General features: G+C 42.6%; 5 protein-coding genes and 2 non-coding genes across 7 annotated transcripts; 4 read left to right on the forward strand and 3 right to left on the reverse strand.

The window, feature by feature from the left end:
- Window positions 1–161: 161 nt before the first annotated feature.
- Window positions 162–3,546, reverse strand: LOC104455749 (protein GAMETE CELL DEFECTIVE 1, mitochondrial). The gene is made up of 3 exons (XM_039316450.1): window positions 2,936–3,546; window positions 1,157–1,346; window positions 162–577 (listed from the first exon to the last, which is right to left on the reverse strand). The coding sequence occupies exons 1-3, from the start codon at window positions 3,484–3,486 to the stop codon at window positions 368–370; spliced, it is 951 nt and encodes a 316-aa protein (XP_039172384.1). The 5' UTR covers window positions 3,487–3,546; the 3' UTR covers window positions 162–367.
- Window positions 3,547–6,906: 3,360 nt separating this feature from the next.
- On the reverse strand, window positions 6,907–7,786 carry LOC104453959. The gene has a single exon (XM_010068623.3). It carries the CDS (start codon window positions 7,772–7,774, stop codon window positions 7,187–7,189), a length of 588 nt encoding a protein of 195 aa, XP_010066925.2. The 5' UTR covers window positions 7,775–7,786; the 3' UTR covers window positions 6,907–7,186.
- Window positions 7,787–8,623: 837 nt separating this feature from the next.
- Window positions 8,624–10,699, forward strand: LOC104453961 (40S ribosomal protein S13). The gene is made up of 5 exons (XM_010068624.3): window positions 8,624–8,772; window positions 8,867–8,939; window positions 9,040–9,178; window positions 9,596–9,782; window positions 10,422–10,699. Exons 1-5 carry the CDS (start codon window positions 8,750–8,752, stop codon window positions 10,453–10,455), a joined length of 456 nt encoding a protein of 151 aa, XP_010066926.1. The 5' UTR covers window positions 8,624–8,749; the 3' UTR covers window positions 10,456–10,699.
- Window positions 10,700–12,622: 1,923 nt separating this feature from the next.
- Window positions 12,623–14,733, forward strand: LOC104453962 (40S ribosomal protein S13-like). Its single transcript, XM_010068625.3, has 5 exons — window positions 12,623–12,767; window positions 12,868–12,940; window positions 13,034–13,172; window positions 13,569–13,755; window positions 14,400–14,733. Exons 1-5 carry the CDS (start codon window positions 12,745–12,747, stop codon window positions 14,431–14,433), a joined length of 456 nt encoding a protein of 151 aa, XP_010066927.1. The 5' UTR covers window positions 12,623–12,744; the 3' UTR covers window positions 14,434–14,733.
- Window positions 14,734–17,234: 2,501 nt separating this feature from the next.
- Window positions 17,235–17,307, forward strand: TRNAA-AGC. The gene has a single exon. It is a non-coding gene; the product is annotated as a tRNA-Ala (tRNA).
- A 123-nt stretch (window positions 17,308–17,430) lies between these two features.
- TRNAA-AGC lies at window positions 17,431–17,503 on the forward strand. Its single transcript has one exon. It is a non-coding gene; the product is annotated as a tRNA-Ala (tRNA).
- Window positions 17,504–19,407: 1,904 nt separating this feature from the next.
- Window positions 19,408–25,541, reverse strand: LOC104455750. The gene is made up of 2 exons (XM_039317874.1): window positions 25,052–25,541; window positions 19,408–19,588 (listed from the first exon to the last, which is right to left on the reverse strand). Exons 1-2 carry the CDS (start codon window positions 25,381–25,383, stop codon window positions 19,408–19,410), a joined length of 513 nt encoding a protein of 170 aa, XP_039173808.1. The 5' UTR covers window positions 25,384–25,541.
- Window positions 25,542–25,620: the final 79 nt, after the last annotated feature.

Raw genomic sequence — 25,620 nt, forward strand, 5'->3', positions numbered from 1 at the left:
GGCCAAGCGCTGGATCAACTGCACACATCCAGAAGAGCAGGGACATTCAAGTCTTTACAACTCAGCTGGGTGGCAAGCTGTTCAAGCCGGGCATCAAATCAGACATTCACACCTCGAGTGCAACCTCGGGCAACAGAATTATCGCACAAAACAGCCAAAAATGAAATATAACAGACCAGTTGAAAGTGTGAATCTTAAATATCGGAAAACTGTATATACAACGACTTCTTCCAAAGGTCAGTGACATCGAATCCTCACCATCATTGTCATACATTGAGGAACCAAAATTTTTCTAGAGCGTCAAACCAGATGCTACAAGTGGTACCCCCAACAACAAAAGGACAGCCGATTGCATAAACCTATAAATCTACCTTCCTTTCAAGAAATTCTTGACAGGGCGGTCAATTCGTGCCTTCTCCTCCCTGAAAGGTTGAGTTGATGCATCTGCAAGGCTTGGTAATCTCGGTGCGCTCCCCTTACCTTTCTGGGCATTAGGTCCCACCACCTCTATCATATACTTCCACCCATCAATTGGTCTTCGCCGGCTAAATATGTGGCTCTTTATGAAACTGGCTATCTGCACAACAATTTCAACCCCGTGTGAAAAGAAACTGAAAATGAGGAGCAAGAGTGAACTTTGAGGAAGAAGAGGTAGGGAGGGAGCCATAATGTTATATGATTATTTATGTCAGAGGAAATAAAATGCAGTCAACGTATTAACAAGGGGAAGCAGCCCATGTCCTGCACAGACTGCTTGATGACTGGAGATCTTTCATTTGGGGGGGAAATGTACATGCTTCCTGTAATATTAGGCCTAAGAAATGATAGAAATGATGAGATGAGATCCTGATTTGGTAGGATCTTTAGACAGTATCAGGTCTAAGTCCAAAAGTAATGGGATGGGTATGATATGTCTCCACACCAATCTTAAAGGTCATCACATATATAAATTACAACAAACCATGGTGCAGAATGTGAAATGTGAAAGAATGGTAGATGGCATTTGGAATTACTGCATGATTATGCAACTGGTCTCTATAGTATTATTTTTCCTACAGGATTTGTACTTTACAGCAGATGCTTCCATATTAACATGCAATATTGACAGGTTTCAAACTTGAATTGACAGTTATATGACACTGACAAATGGACAAACCTGAAATTTGCTGTATGCAATACGGCGCTCAAATTCTTGGAGTAAAATATCTTCCTCCCTCTGTGACATTTCCCACACATTGTCATCTTGAGACTTGGATGTTGTTTCCCAACCATCAGGCTTATTTTTAAACTCAGAAGATCCCGATAAGTTTGTTGAATTCCAATCAGAACTAGGAGAGTCAAAAATCCTGCAATTCATTTTAAGTGCACAAAAAGTAGTTAAGTGTGTATCTCTGGGAATTCACATCTCACTGCAGGGCTTCTAAGTACCAGAGTAAAATTGCGAGACAGCAACCATCAAAACACAGTAATGCACTTTCCCTTGGCATGATCATAACAGACTGAAGTCATGATGATAGTCTTTTCGTCCAGGACAAAAACCTCAAATCATCTTCATGTGGAAAGAAACAAATTAAAACGTGGAGAAAGAACTAAACAATATAATACTAGAGAATTTTTGTGGCAGTTCTCTAGTATTATATTGTTTAGTTCTCTAGCATTATATTCTCTATTGCCAGGATAATCAGTGGAAAAGACATCATTTGGTAAAGCAAACCGTCAGTTCCCAATAGCAAATGGAAGGACAAGGGGTTCACATTTTGATAACCAGGCATCAATCTTTCGACAGAATGCAATCTAATAAGCAAGAGGTTATCTTCCTAGTGACAAATTATGACCAAAAACAAAGTTTATGCTCTATAAAACTTCAGGATTTTATATGCTAGGATTCAGCATGAAGTACAGTGAATATGATTCTCGCCATTTCTTCGTACTTTCTTTAGCAGCTACATGATCGATCAGATAATTACCGACAGGGACCAAAAATCACAGTAAAGGCCAGAGAAGACCTCACATCAGGGTATAAATAAAACAATATATCTTTCATTCACAGCCATAAAACCATATAAGGTTCAGTAAATGTAAGCCTCAAATCAATTTCACCAGATAATCTGAATCGGCTTTCATGCATATTGTTCTTTGAAAAGTGGCAACTTCAAAAGCATGAGTTACAAACTGGGACAAAAGATGATCCTCCTATTTGGAAAAAGTCAAAATCTCTTAGACAACAGTCGTGAAAAACATCTAATAAAAGAACCCCATCCCAGATGCATCAACCATATTTTCAAAACATTAAACTTACCAAAGATGCGATGCTAACATCCCTGAAGCCAATACGCCAAAAATAAAGAATAAATCTATCAAAGACAGATGCAACCCTTGAGCGGACAAGACACAGGGCTAGTGCTAGAGTGTTTACACGCCATCCCAAAAACACGTTTCAAAACTTAATCCCATGGCCTTTGAGCATCCTCATGGACTTGAGAGAGATTCGCCTACTTGTCACATTAGCAGCTGGATTCTCAGAGATGACAGGATACCACGTTGATTTTCACTAACAAGGACATATGCAGAGAATGCTTATATCCAATTGAAGTACAAATGAAACCCGCAAAAGAGAGAACCGCTTCCTCCCAAAACGTCATTTTCCTCGGCCATCTCTTGAGCTAATTCCAAGCTAGCACTGATGTCTACCTCAAATCCGAAAGTTCTTAGGAATAAACTAAAGGCAGCCTCTAACATAGCCTCCATCGCTTGTGCCAGCAAATTCATACATTTTCAACTATTAACAAGTCAATGCAACTAGTTAAAGATCCCCTCACACTTCAATGAACCAATCATACCAAAAGCACAATCCAATGCACTAAAAGCCAACACAGATAAGAGAGAGACAAATCAGAGACCGAATGGAAACTTGGAAAAAGAGCTGAGAACATACTCGGAAGCGGTATGAAGCAATCTCTCGATGTCATCTCCAGCACCGAGCTTGGCCTCCTCCTGCTTCTCGATCTCCTTCGTCCACAGCCCCGCGTGGATCCTCTGCTTCTTCAACCTATAATCCTTCTTAATATTCTCCAAGCTGTACAGCGAAGAATCCGCGCTCCCCCCCTCGCTCCTCTGCTTCTCCCGCTGCCTCAGCTCCTTGCCCTTCGACACCTTGCTCCTCTCGCCCCAGTTCTCGTTCATGTCCTCCACGAACGCCTTCGTCTCGGCGTCCGCGTCCGACGGCAGGACGACGGCCGGGGAAGGGTCCGACGACGGGAAGTTCACGTCGCTCTCCCACGGCGCTCGGTTCCCGGACGACAGGTCGTCCGGCAACCACGCCGTCTCCCACGCGTCGTTCCATTCGTCGCCGCCGCGGCCGCCGTTCTTGGTGGAGAGCGCTCTGGCGGCGGCGGAAATGGAGCCGAGGGCCGACCGGAGGGCGAGGAATTGAGCAGGATTCGACGATCCTAGCGTCGGTTTCGCTAGTCGTTGAAGAGCGTGCATGGTTAGGTTTTAGCAGAGCCTTTAGAAGGTTTTAGCAGGCGAAGGGACGAGACGTGGGAGGAGGAAGACGATGATGGAGAAGACGGAAGCATTCTCACAGAAGTGTCGGCCCGGCCCATCACGGCCCGTCCCATGTTCGTAGCCCAACTCTTTTCTTTTCTTTTCGACGATCCAAAGGTACGGCATTAAAAGAGATTTTCAAAATGCAAACTATGTTTGGTGAATTATATTTAAAAGTTTATTGTGAAGTACTTTTGAGTAAAATGATATTTGGAAAAATTATGTTTACAAAAGACTTTTGTTATTAAAAAAAAAAAAAATGAGAGTTGGCTACAAAAATAAGTAGTCACTGGCAAAGAGCAGACGGCCCGGAAAGGGCGAGCAATCCAATGCAAGCCGTCCGGTAGAGGTAGGCAGTCCGACGAGGGTTGCGCGATGCTTGCCGAAGGATCGCAAGCGACCAAATCTAAGGTCGCGACCCATCTGGTTGTAGATTTGGTCGCCGCTCGAGCCTCCAACTCCAGATTTGGTTGTGACCAGACCTGCGACTAGATGGGTCGAGCGACCCTGGTGACCTCCATGTGGAGGTCGCGATGCAGCAGGTCACGGTCACTGGCAACCGCATCTGGTCGCAACCAGATTTGCGACCTAATATCTTGCTAGGGTCACGCGACCCATATTGGTGAGGATCTGGGTCACAACGACTCAAATCTGAGCTACTACGGCCTAGATCTAGGCCACCGCAGCTTGCCAGGGGTTGGGCGACCCTGATCTGGGCCGTTGCGACTCATCGAGGCGGCCCCTTGCCATGGTCGTTGAGTCACCGCGACTCATGAAGGGTCACGCAACATTGCAACTCGCGGAGATCACCCGACTCTCTTACAACGATTGCCTAGTTTGTCGCGACCACGCCGGCGTCCCTTTAGCAATCGCCGGCCTCTCGCAGTCAGGTAGAACCAAATCGGCCCGGAGAAGATGAACAATGTCTCATACAAGAGCAAAAAACGAAAAAACAAAAAATTCGTGAGGATAATTTCGGGAAAAATAAAAAGAATGAATAGTATTGTGTGGCCATGCTGAGAAAGCTAAGGGCGCGCATGGAATCATTTCGTTTTCTTTTCTATTAAAACGGGAACAAACAAAAGTGTTTCTTTAGGAACAATTTTTGAACAAAAGAACGCGTTTGGTAACGTTTGGTCCGAGAATAAAAAATGAACAAAATAAACACGTTTGGTAAATTTTATTCTTTTTTGTTTCTTTTAATTTTTTAAACATTTTTATTTTATTTTTCATGTTTTAATTTATTTTTCTTTTTTCTTTTCTCGGCCACCTGCCTCCGGCGACCGTCGAAGGGGGGGCCGACAGCCTCGCCCACCACGGCGAGGCTCGCCATGGTTGGGCGAGGCTCCTGGCGTCGCCGCACGGGCGATGCCGAGCCTCGCCTTGGCTAGGCGAGCTCGGCCTCGCCATGGCCGGGAGCTCGGCCGCCGCGCGGCAACGCCGCCGGCCTCGCCTGATCTGGCGAGGCCGAGCCTCGACGGGCTCGGCGCGGCCATGGCCGAGGGCCGGCGAAAGAAAAAGAAGAAAAAAAGAAGAAAAGAAGAAGAGAAGAAGAAGAGAGAAAGAGAAATGTTTCTTCAAGAAATGTTTTAGCAAGAAACAACAAATTGTTGTTTCTTTTTTTTGTTCTTATTTCGTTCGAACAAAAGAATGTAAACGCAACCAAACGCGTTTCGTTTTTTTGTTCCTGAACACTTTCCGTAAATGCTCCGTTCGAACACTTTTTTTGGAGTGTTTCCATGCACACCCTTAAAGCCCAAGGCAGGTCCTCACCTGCCTTGAGCTTTAGCCTTACAAATGCCAGTTTTGCTATTAAGAGACTTCCAAAGTTTTTCCCAAACACTCATTATTTTGGCCCAAGAGGCTTTTGATGCCCAAAGCCCCTTCAAAGCTTCTCCCAAACGCACCCTATGATACCTTATAAGCCCATAAATTGGCTAAAGCCGGACCTTTGGTTTGTACATATATAGTAATGATCTAGAGGAGTGCCGCTGGGAGTTTTTTTTGTCGGAGTACTTTATTCCTATACTACGCTTCGATTTTTTTCCGCCTACAATAAAACCCACTCCCGAAACTTACGCGTCCCCACCCCATCCCCCGAGAGCTTCCTCATTTCTATTTCTAGCTGAACCATGTCATTTTTTTTATCCGGGCTCTGGCCAGGTTTAGTGGCGCATGACATCTTTTTTAGCGGCCATGCCGAGCCACTGTGTCGCCAACTCCAAGTCCTCGACATGTCATCACGCCGCTCATGAACCATGGCCGTCCTAGCTACGAGCCTAGCTTGTCGTCTCTCTCCCTCATGCAACTCACGACCACCACAATGAAGGTGGCAAACTTCGCGCAACCACAAACGACCTCAAATCCAAGGTCGCACGGTCGGCTTCTCAGGAAAGGTTGTTTTCATCGAGAAACCTAGTCATCCTATTTGGAGATACTTTCTCCGTGTGGTAATAACAATCTCGAGTCTCCCATGATTAAAGTAAGCGATGCTAAAGTCTTGCTGACTCGGTTTATATACATCCTTCACTTCTTAAAGCCTTTAAAAATCTACAAGTTGTTGAGCGACTTTTAAGGCTCAAAAAGAGAAAACAACGTTATCCACAGAAGTCGCAAAGCAAGACCACGGTAAGGCCTACGCACGCCTACCTCATGCACATAAGAAAATTTGAGAATCATCAGCACTAAGCTATTTTCAAAAAGAGAGCGCAGACATCATTTTCGATCGGGAAGAGGCATCGAGAAGATCGTGAAGTTGACGGAGCAACCGCCGACGACACTGGTTTGGATTGACGGATTAGGGTTTTTTTTTTTTCACGTGGACGAGTTACGGACAGCGGCGGAGGAAATGGCCAGAAAGAGAAAGAAACGGAGAATGTTAGATCGCGGTCGCAGTCGAGCCAGGCTGGTCACAAGTCACGAGACACGAGGAAGGGGAAGAAGATAAGCCTCACGCTTACTTGATCGTGCAAAGGGGCGTCGTACACGTACTTTTTGTCCCTTCATTCGAGAAAAGGGATAATGATGTCGACCTCGAACCCTACGCATTTATCTTCTTCGGACGGGGGGAGAAAAACGGGGGACAGCTCCATCAGACGGTGGAGAATGCTCCTTCGCCCGGCGGCTGACGTTTAGATTGGTTTACCCGCTGACCGACGGACGACGTCCGCGGCCACTGAGGCCGAATGCTCCGTGCACCGGAGACCCTATCCATCGATGTTTCGTGAGCCACTGGAGTTCGCAAGATGCTCTCTTGCCCATTCCCTATGAAGCGACAGTTGTTGCACTTGTGTACTCCACATGTTTTAAACTTCGGTTGGTATCGAAAACTAAATGGAACTGATCGTTTTGTTTCGATAGTTACAATGAAAGAAAAATAATCTGTCTTCCTTCTATTTTCATAATCTAAAAAGCTACGGGTGAACATCCGGCGAATTTACTAAAGAAGAGAGAGGATGAAAGAGTGGCAAAAGCGTATCGCTCGAAAACCCTTCTCCATTTGCAGCTTCTTTTTTCTCCTTTTTCCCCTATTTCATCTTACAGTCCTCCTCCTGTTCTCTCTTCGGAACCCCTAAACTGTCTGTTTCTTCTCTTTCACTAACGTTAAAGTCTAAATCAACCTCTAATTAACCCGACGCTCTCATGGGGCATTAAGCTCGGACTGCAGAAGAGCGTTATGATTAGTAGCCTCGTCCTCGAGCTCCCACACCAACCCCTCGCACAAATCGATCGACCCTTGGCCTTCACCAACGCTGCCGCACAGCACATCGTGACCTTCTCCGATGCCAACGCCGTGTCCAACCTCGCTGCTCTCTCTGCTGGGCAGCCCGAGCTCGTCGTCGGAGGCCTCGAGCAAGCGCCTCATCACCCTCTCCCTCTCGTCTCCTCCTTCGTCTCCAGCTTCCCCCGCAGGCGAAGGAGGGGCTTCTTCGGCGGAGGCAGTCAAAGGGTCGGAGGAGCCAGAGGCGAGTTCTCGCTGGAGGCTCGTGATGAGGGACGACAGGTCTTGGCCCGCCACGTCTTCCTCTTCCTCGAGGAGGGAGAGAATGTCCCTGTACGACCTTTGCCGCTTCTCCTCCTCTTCTTCATCGGGGTTCGCCTCTCTCCGGCGCTTCAGTGGTGACGTTTCCGCCATTGGAGAGGGGTCCTTTTTCCTTTGAGCCCTTTCTGTGGACGAGCGAGAGAGGATGGGACTGGGAGGGAGAGAGATAAGGTGGTGAGAGTGCATACCAGGAGAGGGAGAAGGAGGAAGTGAAGACATTTATATAGAGGAGGAGGAGGCAAAGAATGTTTAATTAAATTTCAACCAGGAAAAAAAAAGTTTGGTTCAAAACTTAATATAGAAAAAACAACACAAATAATCATTGAACTTTAGTCCAATATAGTTTTTGGACTTTTATCTTGTTCAATAAACTTTAGCCCAATTTACAATATAGTCTCTAAATTTTTAATTTGTTTGATGTAGTCTTGATGAGCATGTTCAATTTAGTTTATAAATTATGTTCAATATTATCTCTGATCTTACATTAATAAAATAAATTACATTTAATATTTTCATATGATTTAATAACTATATTGAACACATACTAAAAGTTTAAGAATTATATTGAACAGATTAAAAATTCAAGAATCACATTACACATCATGCCAACATTTAAGAATTATTTATGTCATTATCCCTTGAATATAAATTAAATGTTTCAGGGACTTTGTATTTAGCTTCATTTGACACCCCATCGCTAGAATGGTTCTTGCCAAAAGAGGAGCCTAAAATCTATTTGGAAGTATTAACGGTGTCCTTGATTCGGATCCATTGTCACTGTCGACTTTCTTCTGATTATTCTCGTCCGAGTAAAGCTAAATCGCAAGAATGATTTTTGTTCCTCCATTTTTAACCATTTGGTACCACCAAGCCGTCATTAAATTTTTAAAAGACTTAATTAAGAGGGCCGAGAAAAGAGGAGCCCCTGTCCCTCTTAAGTAAGCCCACTCTGCATTTTTCCTCTGGGCCCAAGCCCATTTAGAGGTTTACTGTTCAGGAGTTCTGATGCCTGTCCAGAATAAGTAAAGGAGAAAACCCTAGATACGATTCTTTCCTGAATCCCCTCTCCCCTCGCGGCGAAGCGAAAGAAGAAAGAAGAAGAAGCGCCTCCTCAGCAGGCGGCTCGTCGCAGCGGAAGCCGTCGTCCACAAGCTCGTCGCCATGGGTCGCATGCACAGTCGCGGGTACGTTCCTGCGTCCTCCATCGTTTCTCCGATTATCTGATCGGATGAACAAGTGGCTGATTCGTCATAGCTCGTGCGTGTGATTTTTTTGCAGTAAGGGCATCTCGGCCTCGGCGCTTCCGTACAAGAGGACTCCTCCGAGCTGGCTCAAGATCTCATCTCAGGACGTGAGTCGAATCTCTCTTCATCTGTGTGCGTGAGTTGGAGGTTTCGCGTGAGGCGGGCGTGTGTCGTGGGACTGATGATTCGACTCGATTGCTGCTGTAGGTCGAGGAGAACATCTGCAAGTTCGCGAAGAAAGGCCTGACGCCGTCGCAGATTGGTGTCATTCTTCGTGACTCCCACGGGATTGCCCAGGTGAAGAGCGTCACCGGGAGCAAGATTCTGCGTATCCTCAAGGCTCACGGTACGTTTTACTTTCCATCTTCATTGTATTTGCGAAGCGAATTTGCCTGGTAATATATGAAATGGATTTCAGATGTGCGGAGGTAATTCTCTATATGCAATGCTATGTAGTACTTAAAGTTGTAAAGCTTGATGACTTTGGGGGCTGTAACCCGTTAGGTACAGCTTTAAGAGAATATAAGTTAGTTTTTGGATTGGTATTTCTTATGTTATTGTAGTCCTCAAATCATCCTGAAAACTTTTCAATCGGATTAAAAGTGTCGTATTTGGAATCTAATGCATGTTTTTCGTAAGGCTTTGGCTGCAACTGCTTCTAACTAAACAGCACAAGTTGTTTGGCACACGGGTTCATTTCTCTGATTTGGATAGCCGGAAAGATCTCCTCTTTTCTGATGATTTGGTTTTGCTTATCCAACAGGTCTTGCGCCCGAAATTCCTGAGGATCTCTACCACCTCATCAAGAAGGCAGTGTCCATCAGGAAGCACTTGGAGAGGAATAGGAAGGACAAAGATTCCAAGTTTAGGCTCATTCTTGTCGAAAGCAGGATCCATAGGCTCGCACGCTACTACAAGAAGACCAAGAAGCTTCCCCCTGTCTGGAAATAGTAAGCTCTCATGCTGATGTTTGTTGAAATCTTTATGTTGCACAGTAGTAAGCACAATATCAAGTTCTGTTCTGTGTATTTAATGATTCTCTAATTTGTCACCATCTAGCAACTTCAACTGAAACTATGGGAATTAGTCTTCAGTAGTTTTTGACCTGCACATGAGCAGGGGAGTCCAAAAGACAACTCCCTTGCTAGACCAATCGACTCTTTCTTCCCTAATATGAATCTAAGGCCTTACTACCTGACTTGGAGTGGTAGCTCGACCTATGAGTCTGTTTCAGATGTCTGAGTCTTCCATGACTCATGGTTGTAAATGTAATAGATAAACCAATATGGTCTGCAGCTTAGCAGTGGTTAACTTATCTTGACATCGAACTTTTAAGTTTTGGATGTCAGAACAGAGTCATAACGTACTATTGTCTCATGGCTGGTTACTCTTTTTGGTATAGATATACTTTCCTGCTGGTCTTGGTGTTTTCCTGTTTCTAGTTGTCTCCTGTTAAGGGCAGATTGGTTGAAAATATCCTTCAAACTTCATCTTTTGTCTAGTAATGTGCATTCTCCATTATCCTGTCTTCTATAGATTTATTAAATTTTATGATTTTAATTATCCCTTGTTTTTTGTCTGTGTTGCAGCGAGTCTACAACTGCTAGCACTCTTGTGGCTTAAGCAGCATTTTGGATCATAAACCAGTTTTGATGTAGCATTTGATTGCTGGTGGTCATTGATGCTCTCTCACTCACTATTGCTCTTGAGAATTTCATGTAGTTTGGATGAAAGTATATTTTTTATTGTACTCTAGGTGAGGATAGAGAGATGAGATTTGTTGCGTTTGGACTATCATTTTCATTTATTGATTTTGAAGTTGACCTATGTAGCGTCGTCTTGGTGCTAATGGTTCAATTTGGAAATAGCTTTTACTTCCAATTGCTCCACAAGTTGGAGCTCTCCTCTCGGTCATTTGAAAAAAAGATGAGGATATCCTCTTTTGAGGACATCTTAATTTAGTGGTAATTCAATGACGATCTCGTGCTGGGGACCGATTACAAATTACCAGCCAAACACGATAAGGAGCAAGATGCTGTCGATGATAACGTATGATGTTGGTTGATCCAAAGTAAAACAACTGCTTTCCATCTTTTTCCTTTGTTGGATTGAGGACGTCTTGTTCCGAATGTGGCCTCTCTAGTTCGTGATTCATAGTTGAATGTATGCTTGAGAGAGTCAATTTGAGGCAGGTCTGAATGGTCTTCTCGCGGTTGTAAGTTCTAACTGCTGAAGTTGGGTGAATTTAGGTTTAGGTACGGTGTTGTGACTCGAGCTGTAGAAGCAGCAAATCTAACAGATTTATTATCAAATTCTTGACCAGGAAAATGTTTGTTTGAAAGCAAGAACGACAGGGCTGATGGACTCAATCGGCTTTATTTGGTATTTGAAACCTTTTCCTTAATTTCCTTGATAGCAACTTAAGGTTCAGTCCTCGCACTCTTTTAAATGTTCCACTTGGCTTGCGGCTTCGAGAAGCCAATGCTTTGGTGTTGTCCTGCTTCTTCTCGATGCTAATCATCAGAACAGTCCCTGCATAAAACAGGAGTGAGGTCCGACATCATGAGATGAAAATGCAAGTACACCGACCCATAATTCAAGGATGCCTACGGAGTCAATCAAAGAGCGGTACCTCTTCACGACAGAATTTGCAGAACTGTTAGTTGCCTGATTTAAACCCCTGACCTGACTAATGCAGCCGGTACCTGGAAACGAAAAACGCCAAATGGCTTTTAGAGGAGAGGAAGAACAGGAATTCGATAAGAAAGATTATGAATCGGAGTTATTTGGTGTTGTCAAGTTCTTTCGATTTCTCTTGTCAGAGTTAGCTATCGGGGGAATGAGCTGGCGTTACTTTATTATGAGTGAGATTATAGTTAATAATTAGAACACCCTTTGATAACAGGTTGTAACTAATTCAATTAACAGATGATACAAGATGAATGCTTGCGCCTAAGCCTGTATTTTTCGTTCTCAAAAGAGTCAAAATTTTGACTAAGTTGTGCCTGATCTGTGGTTAGCACGGTATACTTATATAATGATACCTCAAAACTGGCAGATTCTTGAGGCAAAAGTTGGTTCCTTGATAATTTTGCATGCTAGTAAGCGAACAATCCCTGTTATTTCCAACGCCAATGTATATGTAAGAAAGAATGCGATCAATGAATACTCACTTTGAAATGTTCTATACGCTTGATAGCATCGTTAGGGAATCCTATGAGCAATTCAACTTCTCAAACCTATCAAATTTCTCCCATCGCTGGATTGTCAGATCTATTTCACTATGCATCACAGCAAAATAAGTAAATGAGGTACATTCAAACCAAATCCACAACTGACTATACAACTCTGAGGACTTTACAAACCCGATCTTATCCCTTGCTTCCGCTCGTTGCTGATTAAGCACCGCGAGTTCTTCCTCAGGAGCCTACAGAAAATATTAACATCAAAGTCAATAATCTTTTGATTGATTAGCAGGTCAACGACGGGCAAGAATAGCAGTCATAGATCAATTGATATACCCGCATTCGTAAGGCAGTTGGACCGTCACCAATAAGTTTTATCATAATCAAATGAAGGATAAAAAATTCGAGTTCTTCTGATTATTCTTGTCCGAGTAAGCTCATCGCAAGAATGGTATTTTTCCCTCCATTTTAGACCTCATTAAACTTGAAAAAAACTTGATTAAGAGAGCCTGAGAAAAAGAGGAGTGCCTATCCCTCTCAAGCCCATTCTGCATTTTCTTCTGGGCCCAAGCCCATTAGAGGGCTTCTGTAAGGAGTTCTAATACAAAACCCTAGATACTCGCCTGGATCCCCTCCCCGTCGTCGGAAGAAGAAGAAGAAGAAGAAGAAGCACCTCCTCAGCAGGCGGCGAGTCGCAGCGGAAGCCGTCCTCCACAAGCTCGTCGCCATGGGTCGCATGCACAGTCGCGGGTACGTTCCTGCTTTCTATCGCTTCTCCGATTGTCTGTTCGGATGAGCGAGTGGCCGGATTCGTCATAGCTCGTGCGTGTGAAATTTTTCTTTTTTGCAGTAAGGGCATCTCAGCCTCGGCGCTTCCTTACAAGAGGACTTCTCCGAGCTGGCTCAAGATCTCCTCTCAGGACGTGAGTGGAATCTCTCTTCATTTGGTTTTCGGTTTCGTGTGAGGCGGGCGTATCTCGTGGGATTGATTCGATTCGATTCGATATCTGCTGTAGGTGGAGGAGAACATCTGCAAGTTCGCGAAGAAAGGCTTGACGCCGTCGCAGATTGGTGTCATTCTTCGTGACTCTCACGGGATTGCCCAGGTGAGGAGCGTCACCGGTAGCAAGATCTTGCGTATCCTCAAGGCACACGGTACGTTATACTTTCCATTTTCATTGTATTCGTGAAGTGAATTTTGTCTGTTAATATATGGATGCTGTCTATATGCTAGCTATGGAGTACTTAAAGTTGTAAGCTTGATGACTTTGGCGGCTGAAACCAGTTAAATCACTGCTTTAAGAGGAGATTAGTTAGTTTTTTGGAGCTTGTTATGTTGTTGTGGTCCCAAAATCATACTGAAAACTGTCGGATCGGATTGACAAGAAGTCATTTCTGGAATCCAATGCGTGTTTTTGTCTTGCGTAAAAGTTGGTATAGATTGTTGGAGAAAGCATCGGCTGCTACTGCTTCTAACTAAACGGCACGAGTCGTTTGGCACAGGAAAGTCTCCGCTTTTTCTGATGATTTTCGGTTTTGCTTTTCCAACAGCCCTTGCGCCCGAGATTCCTGAGGATCTCTACCACCTCATCAAGAAGGCAGTGTCCATCAGGAAGCATTTGGAGAGGAACAGGAAGGACAAAGATTCCAAGTTTAGGCTCATTCTTGTCGAGAGCAGGATCCACAGGCTCGCGCGCTACTACAAGAAGACCAAGAAGCTCCCTCCTGTCTGGAAATAGTAAGCTCTCTTGCTGATGTTTGGCTCTTTTTGTTGAAACCTTTATGTTGCATGATAGTAAGCATAATATATCAAGTTCTGTTCTGTGTATTTAATGATTCTTTGTCACGACCTAGCAATTCTGACTGAAACAATGGGAGTTAGTCTTTAGTAGTTTTTGACCTGCATGTAGGCAGGGGAATCGAAATGACAACTCCCTTGCTAGACCAATGGACTCTTTTTTCCCTAATGTGAATCTAAGGCCTTAATAGCTTCGTGACTTGGAGTGCCAGCTCGCCCTATTAGTCTGTTACAGATGTCTGAGTGGTCCATGGCTCATGGTTGTAAATAGAATAGATAAACCAAAATGGTCTGCAACTTAACGGTGGTTAATTTATCTTGACATTGAACTTTTAAGCTTTAGATGTCATCATGTCAGAACAGAGTCATTACCAACTATTCTTTCATGCCTGGTTACTCTTTTTAGTATAGATATACTTTCCTGCTGGTCTTGGTGTTTTCCAGTTTCTAGTTATCTGAGTTAAGGGCGGATTGGTTGAAAATTTCTTTCAGACTTCATCTTTTGTCTTGTGCATTCTTCATTATCCTGTCTTCTATAAGTTTATATGATTTTAATTATCCCTTGGTTTATGTCTGTGTTGCAGCGAGTCTACAACTGCTAGCACTCTTGTGGCTTAGGCTGCATCGTGGACCATGAACCAGTTTTGATGTAGCTTTTGATTGCTGATGGTCATTGATGCTCTCTGTCACTCACTCGCTCTTGCTCTTGAGAATTTCATTTAGTTTGGATGAAAGTATACTTGTTATTGTACTTTGGGTGAGGATAGAGAGATGAGTTATGTTATCTTTTTGACTGTCATCTTCATTTTTATCGATTTTGAAGTTGACCTGTAGCGTTGTTTCGGTGGTATTGGTTTAATTTGGATATAGCTTACTTCCAACTGCTCCACAAGTTTGAGCTCTCCTCTTGGTTCATTTTAAAAAAAAAAAAAGATGATGTTTAGTGGTAATTCAATGATGATCTCATGCTGGGGACTAATTACAAATTATCTGCCGAACAAAATAAGGAACGAGATGCTGTCGATGATCATGTATTCTGTTGGCTAATGCAATGTAATGTAACACAACTGCTTTCCATCTCTTTCCTTAGTTGGATTGATGGTAGTTAGTGTTATAGCAGAATCTGAGAGAGGATTAAACAGTGTTATAACACAACTGCTTTCCATCTCTTTCCTTAGTTGGATTGATGGTAGTTAGTGTTACAGCAGAATCTGAGAGAGGATTAAACAGTGTTATAACACAACTGGTTGGATTGATGGTAGTTAGTGTTACAGCAGAATCTGAGAGAGGATTAAACAGTGTTATTTGGTGTGAATGTCGCTTCTCTAGTTTGTGATTTATAGTTGAATGTATGTTTGAGAGAATCAAAATCGAGGCAGATCCGAAATGGTCTTCTAGCGGTTGTAAGTTCTTACTGCTGAAGTTGGGTGAACTTAGGTTTAGGTTCGGTGTTGTCACTCGAGCTGTAGAAGAAGCAAGTCAAACACCTCCATTATCAAATCCTTGACCAGGAAAATGTTTTCCTTGAACCCAAGAACGACAAGGCCGATAGATAATCGACTTTATTTAGCATTTGGAACCTTTTCCTTTATTTCCTTGCGAGTACACCGAAGGTTCAATTGTCGACAAGCCATCAAACGGGTGAGATCCAACATCTTCCAGACAAGCCGTCAAATGGATAATGCATGGATTTCGCATTCTATCTAGCTTGAAAAGATGTCCCTAGTCTATCTGAAGTGCTAGAAGTGCTTAAGGTGAAAATGATCAGTATGTGACTGAGGAAAATGCAAGTGCACAGACGGATTCAATATTAAAGAACGCCTGCGGAATCAATTGAAGTGCAACTCCTCTTCAGGATAAAATATGTAGAATTGCCAGTTGCCCTGTTTGAACCCCTGACTAATGTAGCTGGTACATGGAAACAAAAAACACCAAAATTGTTTTTATTACAAGGAAATCAATATAAAATTGGTATTATTGGTGAATGCCTGCGCTGAGGTCTCTATTTTGGCTCTCAAAGAGTCAAAATTTCGACTTAGTTGTGCCTGATCAGTGTCGAGCGTCGTGTACTTGATTTATGATACCTCAAAACGGGCAGCTTCTTGAAGCAGAATTTGGTTCTCAGACAATTTTGCTTGCTGGTAAATAAACACTGTCATTGCCAAGTCCAGTACATATGTAAGAACGAGTGCGACTAGTGAAAAAACTCACTTCAGATGTTCTATACGCCTGATAGCATCATCAGTAACTTCATGCGCACTTCAGCTTTGAACCAATTTAATTTCTCCGGCTCTGGATCGTAAGATCTATCACCATGCATCTCACCAAAGTGGATTAGTTACATTCGATCAATTCATACCAAGCCACAGCTGACTATACAACTTTGAGGACATGATTACACTTTATAAACTTGATCTTATCCCGTGCTTCAACTTGTTGCTGATTAATGCAAATCGCGAAGCTAATATGCGGCTCCTGAAGAGAGAACTTTTACTTGCCTCTTGGTTTTCAACCAACTTGCGATTTGAGATAAATATCGTGAGGACAAATCAAATTTAGATTGATCATACAAGAAAGATAAGAGATCAAACATACTCTCCTCGTGATACATCAGGCAGGTTGAGATATCGTAGCAAGACATCCCCGACACTGCGAGAAACATCTTGTTTCGATATATTGTAACTCAGCGGCGTTCTGGACAAGTCCATCCTTGCACTTTCTATAGGTTACTAGCCGTCCGGAAGAATTATCCATTTTCTGCACCGCCAACTTATCGCGGCCCATGGGCGACACGAGTAGGAGACGGAGGAGTGCGAATCAATGAGGAAAAAGATTTGGCTGTGGATAAGTAAGAGTTCAGTGGAAGGATTACATAAGCAGACAGATGAGACAATGCATTAACTCTCCAGGGCATGCAAAGTGAGAGTCAGGCATTAACATTAACTCGGAAGGAAATTGAGGGCATCCGTTCATTGCATGATTAATTGCCAAAAACTGAACCTCAAGCATTAGTTAACACCATAGCATCTTGCTCACGGTACTGTACAGACCCCAAATGGCACAGTGCCCACCACTGAGCTGTTGGAAAGACAAACATTTGAGTGATCGAAGATAAACCCACTAAAAACCATTTTTCAGCGCCTCATACATCAAAATGGATAGTGATCACTGAAATGCCAAACCCACTCGTTCATTGGTCAATTTGAAAAATGTCAATCAGTAGATTTAGCATTGTGAGTTTTTTTTTCCGACAATAAAAGATAATTTGAATTTCCACTGAGGAAGAGCGTGTGGCAAGGTGCAGTCAACAAGCCTTCCATACCGGTGTAGTTGAGTCTTACGTCGTTTGCAGCATTTGGGAAATTGCCAAATAATTTTCACAATATAAATTTCGACAACACATGGAGAGATTCCGTCAGGGGGATGTAGCTCAGATGGTAGAGCGCTCGCTTAGCATGCGAGAGGTACGGGGATCGATACCCCGCATCTCCATCTCGAGATGTACTTTTCGTTTCCTCTTTTCACTTTCTTTTGCCTTGGCCAATTGCAATTCGAAACTAATTGGATGCAGAAAATCAAGTTGCAATATTGAGTGGGTCATTGAAGATGCATCAAGGGGATGTAGCTCAGATGGTAGAGCGCTCGCTTAGCATGCGAGAGGTACGGGGATCGATACCCCGCATCTCCATCCTGTGAAATTCTTTTTGTTTTATCTTTCTATTTTCTTTTGCCTTGGCCAACTGCAATACCAATATCTTTAGATGCAGAAAATCAATCAGGAGGATCAAGCGGGTCAGTTAAAGACTCATTGTTGGGTCGTTGGGTGGCCCGAATTCGGTTGAGTTAGTGCCTCACTAGCATCCCTTCATTGCAGCTTTTACTTTATCACGACCCGCTTCCGTCTGGACTCGCACTCACTCTTCTGGTAGGTTTGAACTTGCACTTAGGCACCGAGGTTTTCAGCAAATCAACTCCCTTGGATTTTAGATAGTATTAGACTCTGTCACTTTCCTTTCCATTATATGAACCTATGAACCTAAAAAAGGTCGATGCTTTTGTAAGTAGGCCTGCTAGCTTGCGCTACAATACTATTTTATGCCCCTGGTAGATTCTCAATGTTGCAAAAACTTAGGCATTGCAGAAGTTTTAGTTCCAAGACTCGTGGTTTGCATTTTAATGTCTACTTGAATGGGCTGCAACTTAAGAGATAATATTTTCTTGATGTTGAAGGATGTTTTGATTCCGTCCCTCGTGACGTGACAGTTCATAATGTTGGATCGAATGACTCTGCACGTAGGGTGGTAGAGTTGTAGTGCAGGTCACTCATACCCTTCAGTCGTTATCGTTTCCCTCTTGTAGCAGACTGGTTGGAATTTTCTGTCAAGTCTGCCTTGTAATGCATATGCTGTTATCCTGTCAATTATTCATGATGCTGCGTTTCTTTAGCTGATGCACATCTTGCTCCATATCTTTGTCGCGACGAGTCTTCCACTGCTAACTCTCTTGGGGCTTAAGCTGGGTATGGACCCTAGATCAGTTTTGATGTAGTTCTTGATCAGTGTTGTCATCGATCCTATCTCTCTCCACGAGATTTTCCATTTGTCTGGATCAAAGAATTTTCTTTTATTGTACTCAGAGATGGGATAGACAGATGAGTTGATTACATTTCGACTATAATTTACACTTACAGATTTTCGGGTTAACCATGTACTATCGGCGACAGTCTCTCAATTGTGTAAGTAGTATTTTTTTGGTAAGGGTTGTGTAAGTAGTTTATGTCTGAGTGCTCTGCAATTCTGAACCCTCCTCATGGTTCATAAAAAGCAAAAATGGGGGAGGATATTCTTTTTCTGCTGAGGGTGTATTGGTTTAGGGATGATGAAACAATGACCTTGGCATTGCCTCGACTGGTTAAAGTCAGCCTCGGGGAATTTATCAAAACAGCAATGGAATCATCAATTTCTGGTGATTCACAGTCATGAACAGGATGCTGCCAATTATTATGGACATTCTCGATAGGAATTGTTATGGCAGCATTTGAGTCAAGGAACTGGGAGAACTGATTAGCCTTTTGACTATGGAGGGCAAGAAAATTTGAGGGTACAGAACCTTGCTTTTTTCTAAGATACTTGAGGGGCTTAAAGTAATGCTTATGATAATCAGAGTTTGATCTGTTGGGGGAACAATACACGTAATGTTCCGAACATGTTCTATCCCATTATTTGCAGTTTCCGACGAAGGAGACAAGGGTAAGGCACCGAACATGTTCTATTCTCAACCTCCATCCATCACTAGTAATCTCAATTCACTTTTCCTGATCACTAGTACACAGCACGCTACAACTAGCAGCCCCGTGGAAAAAGCTAGCAAGTATAACCCCTACTTTATTGTATTGTCGGGATACTTGAAGAAACCTGCTGAAAAATCGGAAGTGCGCTGATGCACGAGGGCTGAAAAGCCAGCAACTTGTTAGGAGTAGGTTTTGACTTGCCCATTTCCACTATTAGGTGGATAGGTTAGGAACCCTACAGGAGGTGCTTTAAGGGCAGGGCCCTTATCTTTATAAGGTCTTGTGCACTCCACTCGTTACCACTAAGTGTCAAAGCCAGGAGTAAAAGGAGGGACTTGAACCCTCAACCTCAGCTCTACCATTAAGCTACTGCTGAGCATTTCACGTATCACTTGATATGGACAACTTATGTTTTTCCACCAGATCACACTCTTGACCTTCGATCGAGCTAGGGGCACAAGTAGGTCGGCAGGGGGATAGGGGCTGTTCAATCATGCTATTCGGAAATTCTTTCTCAGCATGGCAATAATGGTATCTCGAGACTTCTAAGTGCTAAGATACGGAAGCTTGTACAATTTTGTAATTCGGTGAGTGAGTAATTTAGTTGATGCTGTGAAATTTTGTGAAATCACTGCTAACTTTTTTAAAGGATTAACATTTTAGATAAAAGCGTGATTTATTATTTAAAAATTCTAAAACTCACTGTCATTATGTAAAATTTTATAAAATCATTACTAATTGTTGTAAAAGTTTGAACTTTTAGATGAAGGTATGATTTATTATTTAAATATTTCAACATGTGCAAGTATAGGTGCGTGGAGTTGGAGTAACAATAGGACGATGACTTTCGGAGATTGAAGATAGAGGAAGACAAGTAGGAACCAAATAAGATAAGATAAGAAGAGTGTTATGTTTTGAAGGCTGTACGAGGGACTTAGTTTTTTATTGTACGTGGGCGTGACCTTCAAGTGAAGTGGAGTTGGCTATTCATAGCCCTCTTTCACGGCCATACTCTCCTTGTACGAGAAGTAAAGATGCAAGCAATGCTACGTGTCTTCCTTTTCAACCTACATTCTTTGAATTTAATCTACGCTCTAGACAACTACAATGTGAACGCTTTCGCCTATCTCTAATTCTACCAACTTCTCATATTCTTTATTAGCAGCCATACAATAGAACTATCACTTGTACACCACTACCTATAGCTGCCACTTATTTCTCTTGAACCTAGTCGATGTCTAGATTTTTCTAAACAAAAATTGATCAGGATTTCTACATTCCTCCTTGATCAATTTTTGTGACACTCCACGCATGTTTCTTAGCACCTCAAAGTTGATTAGTGGTTGTGTTTTCGTGAACATGGGTGAAACTTCATCAGCCATCTTGCAATTTTTTAGCTCAATCTCTCCATTATTTTTGCACTTCTCGAATCAAATTGATATCAATATGTTTAGTTCTTCCATGAAAAAAAATTAGATTTCTTGAGATAGCGATCACGGACTTGTTATCACAAAAAATCGGTTTTAGTTTTGTCTATACTTTTCCCATGTCTTCTAAAATTCTCTAGAGCCAGTGTTTGACAGGTGGTCATGTTAGCTGCGATGTACTCGGTTTCCACAGTAGGTTTTGCCTCTAATCTTGTTTTTTAGATGCCCATGGGAATATTCTAAAGCCCAATGTGAATGTATTGGCATAGTACTCTCCATATCATCAGCTTAACTTGCCCCATCACTTTTGGTGTGACCAATGAGTTTAGACATTGCACTTGGACAACTCCAAGCTTCTTGTAAGTGGCTTAAAATTCTCTTGGCAGCTTCAAAGAGAATCTGACTCAGAATTTGCATGAATTATGATAGTAGACTTGTCGAACATGATATTCGATCCTGTATCTATAAGATATAGTACACTAACAATCAGGCATTTTTTAGAGGGGGCGTTAGCTTTTTCTACTACATCTTCCTTTAGTAGCATTTTATTTGTCACAAGCGATGTTGCAATTGCTTTTTAATAATTCATCTTCAATTTACTCAAGATGACTCTCGGTGTATTTTTTCTGCGAGATACAACCTTCTTCGTATTGATCAATTTTGTCACCGAGGAAGTAGGTCATTCAAATGTTTTCATCATTTCCGCTTTGAAATCTTGAAGGGATAAATATACTAGAAGTGCCAAAAGTTGTGTACGGCGCTCACTTTAATACCAAAACTTTTGCCGGTTCACTTAAGTATTAAATCAAAGGAAAAACGATCACTTTTGTGCTAATGGAGATAAATTCTAGCCAAAGTGATTTCGTGTCATTTATAATTAAAATTATAATATGACTTGGCAAAAATTTTAAAAAATCCAGTCCACGTGGCATTTCCATATGGTATGCTTAGCACTAAAGTAATTTTTTTTTAACAACGACTAGCACTGAAGTGATCACTTTAAATAAAATTTGGCACTCAAATGATCACTTTTAATAAAATTTGACACTTAAATGATTATTATTTACAACTTTTGGATGATGCCGTTCAGGAGTTATATGCTGACTAAGCATGCCGGCGAGCCACGTATGACTAAGAAATTAATAAAATATAAACATGTCAAACTTTTGGCAACTCGGACTGGAGTTGACATTTAAATGATCTTCTTCTTCTTTTTCAAAAAAGTAGCACGTAAGTGATCCAGAAATTTTTTTTTGGTATTAAAGTGCGCACTATTTATAACTTTTGACACTTTTAATGTTCTTACCCCAAATCTTGAATCACCTTTTCATTTTTTCTTGTATTTATGATATCATCCACATACAAAGAGACAACAACAATTACCCACTTACCTTGGGTTTTGATTTAGAGCGTTGGCTTGCTCATACTCCTCTTCAATCTTTGCTTGACAAAGTTCTCGTCAATTCCACTATGCCTTGCTTGTGGAGCTTGCTTTAATCAGTAGAGGATTTTCTTGCGTTTTAGCACTTTTTCTTCTTGGTATTTGCCAATAAAGCCACGTGGTTGTTACAAATATATTTTATTTTTTGAAGATTTTTATTTAGAAATTTTGTCTTCACATCTAGTTGATATATCTTCCATTTTTATTTTTATTTTTAATTTTTTGTGTGTTGCTAAGGACGCCAATCAAGCACTATGGTTTTGACGAGTACTAGAAGACATTAAAGAAGCATAGCCAAAACCAACATCGATATTTTGTGACAATATGTCTACAATCGCTATATCAATAAATCCAGTTTTTTTTGGAAGAAATAAACTTATTAAAATCGAGCTAAAATATTGCAAGACAAATGATTAAGTTGCAAACCTTCACACTCAATCACTACCGTCAACCAAGTTCAAGACGCTATAAAGCATGATTGGAGTTTCACAAAAATTGATCAAGGAGGAGTGGCAAAATCCTGATCAATATTTGTCTAGAAAAATCTAGACACCAACTAAAGGAATAGGTGGTAGTTATGGATTGTGGTGGACAAGTGATAGTTGTATTGTATTACTAATAGAAAGTACGAGGAGTTAGTAGAATTAGAGACAGATGGGAGTGTCTACGTTGAAGTTGTCTAGAGCATAGACAATAGTCAAAGAGTGTATGTTGAAAAGGAAGACGCGTTCCATAGCTTGTATCTTTACTTCTTGTACAAAGAGTATGGCAGTGATAGAGGGCTATAAATTAGCAACCCCTCTTCATTGAAGGTCACGCCCAAGCACATGAAAAACTAGGTCCCTTGTACAGTCTTCATATTATGATACTGTTCTTAGAATTTGAAGTCGAACCGTACCTTTTCCGATCCGTGGAATCTTTCTCGTTCTGTTCACAGTCTTCGCTCCAATTATTAAGTGATTGTTAAATAACACATAGCGCCCTTGCATTCTTCTGCAAGTTGTTCCTTTGGGGCACTCAGTTACACCTTCTTACGGAGGCGCATAACCCCTTCTTATGACGTTCCATAAATCTTGGGCTATCAGTAGCCATTCTAATGCTCCAACAATCATAGTCATTCTCATTGAAAATAGGACTGGGAAGTGAGGATGAGGTAGTTTCAGCCATGAATGTGGTGTTGAAAAATTTTGATGGGTGATTTTCGTAGAGGAAAATTAGGATAAATGCCCAAGATCAACCGGACGAGGCTCTGATACCACTGTTAAGATACGGGGCAATTTTGAAAGTGAGTGGGTGAGTAATTCAGTTGGCACAAGTATAGGTGCGTGGACTTGGAGCAACAATAGGACGACGACTTTTGGGGATGGAAGATAGAGGAAGACAAGTAGGGAGCAAAGAAAGGAAGAGTAACACGGGACTTAGTTTTTCTTGTGCTTGGACGTGACCTTCAAGTGAAGAAGGGATGGCTGTTTATAGCCCTCTTTCTCCGCCATACTCTTTGTATAAGAGGTATAGATACATGCTGCGTGCCTTCCTTTTCAACCTATACTCTTTGACTTTCATCTATGCTCTAGACAAGTTCAACTTCAACATGGACTTTAATCTATCTCTGATTCTACCAATTTCTCATACTTTCTATTAGCCAAACACTACGACTCTCCTTTGTACACCACAATCCATAACTACCACCTATTTCTCTAGAACCTAGTTAATGTCTAGATTTTCCTAGACAAAAATTGATCAGGATTCTAACGCTATGATTAAAGTCAGTGATGCTAAAGTCATTCCACGTCAGTTTACATATATCCTCCACTTCATAAAGCTTCTAAAGGATTACACGTTCTGGAGCAACTTCTAAGGCTCCAAAGAGAAAAGAACGTTATCCATAGGAATCATAGGAATCGTAAAGCAAGACCCATCCATGGTAACGCCTACCTGATGCACATGAGAGATTTGATAAACATCAACGCTAAGCTCTTTTTAAAAGAGTGCAGAGATCATTTTCCGATCAAGAAGAGGTATCGAGAAGATCACGAGCTCGACGGAGCAACTGCCAGCGACACTGGTTTGGATTGAGTCACGGACGGTGGAGGAAATGGCCGGAAAGAAACGGAGAACGTTAGAAGTCCCAGTCGAGACACGAGGAAGATAGCCCTCACGCGTTCTCGATCCTAAAAAGCGCCGTCGTACACGTGCTCTCGTCCCTTTATTTGCGTTTGGTTTTGGGATGTGATGTTGACCTCGATCCTTACCCGTTTCTCTTCTTCGGATGGGGCCAAGCACAACGGGTGGACATCTCTATCAGACCGTGGAGAATGCACCTTCACCCGACGGCCGACATGCGGATTGGTTTATCCGACGATGGGTGATGTCCGCGGGTACCCCACACGAGCGCAGAAGCGCCTATCAAGATGTTGCGTTTTCTATTATGGGGATGGACCACAAGATGCGCTCTTCACATTCCCTACGAAGTCGTAGTTATTACGCTACAATCGTATGGTGTACTCCACATGTTTCGAACCTCGGTTGGTATCGAAACTAAATGCAACTGACCCTTTTGTTGCGATACTTTAAATTGAAATTAATCAAGGGCATCAAGCGGGAAAGACATGAGCGAGAAAAAGAATGAAAATCATCTGTCTACCTTCATCTTTGTAATCTAAAAAGCTACAGGGGAACATCTGGCGAATTCACAAAAGAAGAGAGAGGATAAAAAAGAGTGAAGGGAAAGTGAATCACTCGAATACCAATCTCCATTTCCAACTTTCTTTTTCGTCCTTTTATCTTATCTTACAGTCCTTCTCGTTTTTTCTCTTTGGAACCCCTGAACCGTCCGTTTCTTTACTTTCACTAACGCTAAAAGTCTAAATCGACCACTAGTTAACCCACCACTCTAATGGGGAATTGGGCTCGGACTGCAGAAGAGCGCAATGATTAGTAGCCTCGTCCTCGAGCTCCCACACCAACCCCTCCCACAGATCGATCGACCCTTGGCCTCCACCAACGCTACCGCACAGCCCATCGTCGCCTTCTTCGGTGCCAACACCGTCTCCAACCTCGCTGCTATCTCTGCTGGGCAGGCCGAGCTCGTCGTCGGAGGCCTCGAGCAAGCGCCTCATCACCCTCTCCCTCTCGTCTCCTCCTTCGCCTCCGCCTTCGCCCGCAGGCGAAGCAGACGAAGAAGTGGCTTCCGGGCCGGCTTCCTCGGCGGAGGCAGCCAAAGGGTCGGAGGAGACGGAGGCGAGCTCTTGCTGGAGGCTCGTGATGAGGGATGACAGGTCCTGGCCCGGCAAGTCTTCCTCTTCCTCGAGGAGGGAGAGAATGTCCTTGTACGACTTCTGCCGCTTCTCCTCCTCTTCTTCATCGGGGGTCGCCTCTCTCTGGCGCTTCAGTGGCGACGTTTCCGCCATTGGAGAAGGCTCCTTCTTCCTTCTTCCTTCTTCCTTTGAGCTTTTTCCTGTGGACGAGCGAGAGAGGAAAGAGGGAGAGAGATAAGGTGGTGAAAGTGCATGTCAGGGCCGGAGTGAAAGACAGTTATATAGACGAGGAACGGGAGGAGGAGGGTCGGTCAAAATTGAGGGAAAAGAGGAGGCAAAGGGTATTTAATTTAATTTCGACCAGTTAAGAAAGAGAATATTTAGTTCAAT

The sequence above is a fragment of the Eucalyptus grandis genome, chromosome 7, assembly GCF_016545825.1.
Source record: "Eucalyptus grandis isolate ANBG69807.140 chromosome 7, ASM1654582v1, whole genome shotgun sequence".
In the NCBI taxonomy this organism is placed as follows: domain Eukaryota; kingdom Viridiplantae; phylum Streptophyta; class Magnoliopsida; order Myrtales; family Myrtaceae; genus Eucalyptus; species Eucalyptus grandis.